Source organism: Piliocolobus tephrosceles, chromosome 3 (genome assembly GCF_002776525.5).
Source record: "Piliocolobus tephrosceles isolate RC106 chromosome 3, ASM277652v3, whole genome shotgun sequence".
Lineage (NCBI taxonomy): Eukaryota > Metazoa > Chordata > Mammalia > Primates > Cercopithecidae > Piliocolobus > Piliocolobus tephrosceles.
Genome location: NC_045436.1, coordinates 13,454,380 through 13,460,900, shown reverse-complemented (window position 1 = coordinate 13,460,900; position 6,521 = coordinate 13,454,380). Strand labels below are relative to the sequence as shown.

General features: G+C 36.0%; 1 protein-coding gene across 1 annotated transcript in view; it reads left to right on the top strand.

The window, feature by feature from the left end:
• SPCS3 (signal peptidase complex subunit 3) overlaps positions 1-6,209 on the top strand; it is an 11,975-nt gene extending 5,766 nt beyond the window's left edge. Inside the window, exons 4-5 of the mRNA XM_023229376.3 lie at positions 1,144-1,259; positions 2,179-6,209. Coding sequence (XP_023085144.1) covers positions 1,144-1,259; positions 2,179-2,311 — 249 coding nt within the window. The 3' untranslated portion in view covers positions 2,312-6,209. The remainder of the gene's footprint in view (positions 1-1,143; positions 1,260-2,178) is intronic.
• The last annotated feature ends 312 nt before the right edge of the window (positions 6,210-6,521 follow it).

Sequence of the window (6,521 nt, the reverse complement as noted above, 5' to 3'; positions counted from 1 at the left end):
TGTTAATAATTTTTTAACCTTCTGAGATTATTTTAAAATCCATCTTAGTACCAGATACCTTTCTTTAAAAAAAAACATGGTGCGAACTGTTTTGGTAGTCTTATTAAGCCATATAGTTACAATTAATTAATATCCCTACCTATTGAGAACAGTTTGCCTTTGTTTTGGGGTTGTATGGGATTCATTAATCTGAGTATCTTGAGCACTTGAACTGTTTTGTTTTGTTTTGTTTTTGATACGGAGTTTCGCTCTTGTTGCCCAGGCTGGAGTACGGTAGTATGATCTTGGCTCACTGCAACCTCTGCCTCCTGGGTTCAAGTGATTCCCCTGCCTCAGCCCCCCAAGTAGCTGGGATTACAGGCACCCGCCACCTTGCTAATAACTTTCAATCATAAACTAATAGTTTTAATAGGTTTCGATATAATTAATAGCTTTTAATTATAAAACTTACTATGAATTATAATTTGTGATTTAAAAAACTAGTTCAGGCCAGGCGCAGTGGCTCACACCTATAATCCCAGCACTTTGGGAGGCTGAGGCAGGGGGACCACCTGAGGTCAGGAGTTTGAGACCAGCCTGGCCAACATGGTGAAACCCCGTCTCTACTAAAAATACAAAAAATTAGCCGGGCGTGGTGGTGCATGCCTGTAATCCCAGCTACTCGGGAGGCTGAGGCAGGAGAATCGCGTGAACCTGGGAGGTGGAGGTTACAGTGAGCTGAAATTGTGCCATTGCACTCCAGCCTTGGTGAGCTGGAGGGTCTTAGAAGTTTTACAGGGAAAAGTGATTTAACAGAAGACTTCCCTTCTAGGAATTTAATTCATCTGTTCCTCCAAAGGCCTCACTTTTTGGAGATCTTATAGTTCAAAAACCTTGCATTAAGTTGTGAAGGCCCTAAGTAATACAGTTGAGGTAGCAGAAGGAATGAATGCCCTCAGGGAATTATCATTCTTCTCTCCAAGAAAAGTTTGTTCCTTTTTGTATCTGTCTCTTTGCTATTATTTGTATGCATTAAGATTCCAGCAAGCTCCTCAAAGTTGAATTCATTAACATGTCAAACTAGTTGCTTACTAATACTTTTAATTTGAAGTGATAAGATGGTATTTCTGATGAGTTATCTAATTAATTTTCATTTCAATATAGGCTCTGAACCAAGTTGTCCTGTGGGACAAGATTGTTCTGAGAGGTGATAATCCGAAGCTGCTGCTGAAAGATATGAAAACAAAATATTTTTTCTTTGACGATGGAAATGGTCTCAAGTGAGCAATTCTTGGTCATTTATTTACATTTAATAAGAGTTGAAAAAGAGAGAAAGATATATTTTTATTTTAAAGAAAAATACTTGAGAGTAAAAGGAGAAAAATTGGGAGAGAAGTATTTATGCATATCTGAACTGAAAAATTGGGTGGAAATGCAAAGTGGGATGTAAGATAAGCAGTTCTCTTGCAGTTTGTGAAATGTCATAGTCAAACTAATAAAGCTTCTATCTTAAGTGTACCAGGTAATATGGGCTTGTTCAGATCTGTGGTAGGGCTGTGGTTGTCAAATTAAAGGGCTCCTTTCTGAGCGTGAGTCGGGAAACCTTAGAAGCAGCGTGTTGGGTCTAGGAGTTGATAATAGTTAAGAGAAGTGCTATTGGTTCTCCAAACGTGACTTCTCTAAAGCTCAGTTTACTCAGAGTGACTGATCTCTCAGGTTATTTTTACCTCTTAGACTCTAGTGGTAAACGTTGGAAATAATTTTAGAAGAAAGCTATTTTGACCAAGCCAAACCTCTGTATTTGCAATGAAAATTTCGGAACATGAGAATTTTGTTAAGGTTTGTCCATCTAGGTAATTGACAAGAGTTAGGCTTCAAATCATTGCTCTGATTCTTAGCTTGTCTCTTTTTACATTTCCTGTTTGAATCATTTAAACTTTTTGGTTGAGAGTTCTATTAACTGCAGCTGTGAGTTTCTATGGGTCATCCTGGGACATCAATAAATGTAGTCCTGGTGTCTTCTAGCATTGTCCTTGGATTTTAAGTGACATGAGAAAATAGTTCTTTTTGCAGATTAGCATATTAGGATTTCTGGTAGGAATAGATGGTTATAAAGTATTTAACATCTCAGTGTTTGACTTAAAAATTTTTTTTGATCTAGTGTTTCTGATGGCTTGTGTTTATTCTATCTTTTTATAGGGGAAACAGGAATGTCACTTTGACCCTGTCTTGGAACGTCGTACCAAATGCTGGAATTCTACCTCTTGTGACAGGATCAGGACACGTATCTGTCCCATTTCCAGATACATATGAAATAACGAAGAGTTATTAAATTATTCTGAATTTGAAACAACATATTTTTATACTTAATGAATTGTATCTCATTAATCTCTTCCCTTACATCTTCATTTATTGTTGGTTTGGTGTTTTTTGTTTGTTTTTTTATTTGGTGTAAGAACTAGTATCAAAAGGCCTGTTTGAAGGGAAAGGTTAATGGGCTACTTAATGTTACAAACAAAACAAAAAAACAAGGCTGCCACAGTGGAGTATTATCTTACAAGAATAAGAACTACATAAAATGGATTTGTAAAAAATACATATTTGAAGTATTCCCTGTATTTCCATTATTCTCTATGGAATATAAAGTGAGCATGAAGGGTAGTTAAAACTTTCAGGTGCCTGTAGAGTCGTAACAACTCTGTATTTTATGCCTTTTGCATTCACGCAAGTTCATGTTGGATGTGATTTAAAAGTAGACATTCTCTTTTATCTCTTTTAGGATATGTTCGATTACTGGCAAATTAATATGGTTATTTGTTAGAAGTCTGGTTTATGAAAAAGTGACGGAATTTTATTCCATTTGTCTTAGGAAGGCCCATAGTACTTGTTTTTCTTACATGTGACTAGCAACTTTCTCCACTTAAAGACTAAATACCTCTTTATATGCTGTAAATTATTCTAATTCATTTTAAAATCTTTTAGGTAAACCAAATGTGTGTCTTCATTACTTTCTCTAAACACGTTCCTTTATAGCTTTGTACATTTTTTTAGCGTTGCCATTGAAAGTTAAAATGTTTGCATGGTTTACCCTCTGAGTTACGTTTCTTCTAGGGAGCATGCCTACTGTCACTAAGCGAATTATTTACTACTTTTTGTAGGTCTACATTTTAATAATTATTGGGATAATAACTGTGGTATGCTTTCCATTTACAAACCACTCATAGACTTTATGTCATCCTCAATAATCTAATGAGGTAAGTAGTGTGTTAGCTCTTTGCAGATAAGAAACTGAAACCCAGAAGTTTATTGAATTGCTCCATGGTTACTTAGGGAGCAAGGAGTAGAGTTAAAACGTGAACTCAGATCTTCTAATTTTCTGAGCTCATCCTTTCTCTTATACCTCAGATTGCAGACTAATCAAATTTCACTTAAAACCTTCCTGATATTTTTGTCACCCTGGACACCCTTTCTATTCTAGAAAAGGTTTCCCGTTTTGTATGGAAGTGACTAATTTTCAAGCTGCCAACAACTTATGTCAAGGTAATATTTTATTCTCTGAATAAATTCATTTCACTTATATTAAAAGCATAAGGAAATCTACATGTTTGTAAAAATAACTTAGAAATTCAGTACATAATACATGATTGAATACATGATTGTATTTAACATGTTTTTTTTTTCTGCAGTGGATAAACAAACATCCCCAAAGTAGCAACTGCAAATCAGTTACCCTTAGAAAAGCAAGACCAAACACTGTAGTTACACTATTAGCAGTAACCAAAAAGGGCTAATATTTTCTAAGAATTGGGCTAATATTTTCTAAGAATAGTTTAAATTATAAACATTTGTTATATTTACCTTATGTGAAATACATCACTATTTAATTACATTAATTTTAACATCTGTTGTGTGGAGTTGTATAGTTCATGCAAAAGCCTGTGGGTATGGGTTTTTCAAATCAGCAGAAAGGTCAAAGATACCGTGAATGCTAAACTGCTTGGCTCTCAGCTTTTTCATTAAACTTTTCAGGGTCTTGGTTTCTTTATCTGTAAAGTGAAGAGTTGGACTAGTTAACTTTAATGGCAATCCTTTTACTCCACACAAGTCTATAAAATTTATCTGTTCAGCGAAGAGATTGAACAAAAAAAGCACGTTAGTAATATGAAGACAGGAAAATGAGTGAAAGTTTAACACATAACTCATACTGATCTACTTTATTTCTGTTAGATTTTACACTCAGAAATGTAACCTCATTTACTTTGTACGAAACTAAACATGGAAACTTAAAATGTGCAGGTGTCAAAGCTTAAAAATCAGGTGTGTCCTCTTGAAAGAAGGTATTCTCAATAAGCCTGCAGTCTTAACCAGACCTGGTACCAGTTTAACAGTTCGTTATACTTCTGTGATGAGTGGATCTGTTAGTCTGGTTGAGATTAGTGTTGAAATTTACTTGAATTACAATTGGACAAGCCCACTGTTTTTGGAGTTTGGTGAGGAAGAGAAGTAGAAATGCCCAACTAGCACAGTGTGGAGAAAGTTTTCTGTTGGCTTGACTAAGGGAAATTGCTCAGAACAAGAATGCTCCAACATGGGAATAAGGACCCTCAGTCTCAGGAACTCATTTTTGGGTGCAGTTTCTACATTTAAAAAATTGACTTGTGTTCAGTTTGATAACCGTTTCATTTGCTTTAGTCTCAGTGTTTTAGAGAAGTCTCATAATGTTCTGCAAAGACACAAAGCTTCAGGCTTATACAAAACTGAGTATGATTAGAAATATCTGAGCCCAGAAATAATTCTGAGAAACGAGAATGATTTCAAGACACTAATTTAAAAGTAATTATGGTTAGAAATGAATTAATTTAAAAACGTGCTCACATATCCCTTTCTCTAACAGTTTAACTAGGCAACCATCTGTATCAGTGTTTTTTTATTCCCCTAATGGATTACATTTGGTTTCTTTATTCTGAAAGGAAAATAACAAAAACTTCAGAAATTCCTAAGGGTGTATAGGAAAGTGGGTTTTGAGTTTCCTTTCCTGAAATTATTTTATAGTTCTTTGGTGGGTCTTGTCAGCCAATTCATAGCTGGGCTTTAAGATTATCATCTTAGAGATGATAGATGGGCTTTTTGAAAGATTTCATCTTAGAGATGAAAAGCTGGGCTTTTTCTCTAAGATGATAAGCTTAAAGCCCAGCTATTAATTGATAATGAACATTTTTCACTATTTTTTTTTTTCTATCTGAAGCTTAGAGATCTAAAGCTTTGGATCTTTGGGGTATATGTCAGTGGAGGTATTATTTTATAATACTTTGTATTGACATGAAGTGGGTTCATGGGGGAAGAACCATAAGCTGTGAACATTGGTAGCAAACAAACATATTCATTTCAAAGCTTTCCTTGCTTTTAGCAGAGAGAAGCCTGTGTACCCTACATGTATGACTTTCAGTAGTTTAAAGAGATGTTTCAAAAAGTTATTGCATGTTTTTGATGCAATTTGGGAAATTGTTTACTTCACAATGTAGTCATTCATAAAAAAATTCATGAAAATACTGAATATATGTTTGAGGATTTTTCTTTTTTTTTTTTTTTCCGAGAGGGAGGTTTGCTCTTACGCCTAGGCTAGAGTGAAATGGCGCAATCTTGGCTCACTGCAACCTCCACCCCCCAGGTTCAAGCGATTCTCCTGCCTCAGCCTCCGGAGTAGCTGGGATTACAGGCACCCGCCACCACGCCCGGCTAACTTTTGTATTTTCAGTAGAGACGGGATTTCGCTCTGTTGGCCAGGCTGGTCTTGAACTCCTGACCTCAAGTGATCCACCTGTGTCGGCCTCCCAAAGTGCTAGGATAACAGGTGTGAGCCACTGTGCCCAGCCGAAGATTTTTCTTAATTGCAATAAATATTCAGCATTTTTTCTAATGAAAATGAATTTTGTTTACGAGTAGAAGTATGCATTTTAAAAGACTTTCAGATTTATGCTTTTTATGTGAAGCTGCTAAACTAAAAGTAAATGGAAGAAACCAAGTCTAGTAGGTTTTTTCTTTTTTTGGTGGGGGTGGGATGGGGGAGGTTAGCTACACTTAAAATATCTTCTCCAGAGACTGTATTGCTCCTATACTAGACTGTAAGCTCTTTGAGGGCAGTCTGTCAGATTTATCTTTGTATCTTCCCCAGCGCCTAGCATAGTGCCTTGCACATAATAGGCACCCAATAAATATTGATGAAGAATGAAGGCGTTGTGTTTCTAATGTGACCAAACCATGGGGATTCTTTGTCATTAATACTGTCCTCCTTTGTAAGTGCTATTTTTCTTTTTTTCATTCTTAAGTTATTAATGAGATTAGATCTTACCAAGTTCAGCTGCACAATTCAGTAAAGGTAAATGCTGCTCTTGATCTAGTTGCTGTGACCTGTGTTCTTTCTGACTTTTGCTGAGAGAGCCAAGTGATAGTGGCTAGTGATAAGATTGATACATAAATTGCTTTACTTTAAAATAACACTAGAAAACCCTACTGTAGACCTGACCCCCCCCCCCCCCCCCCCC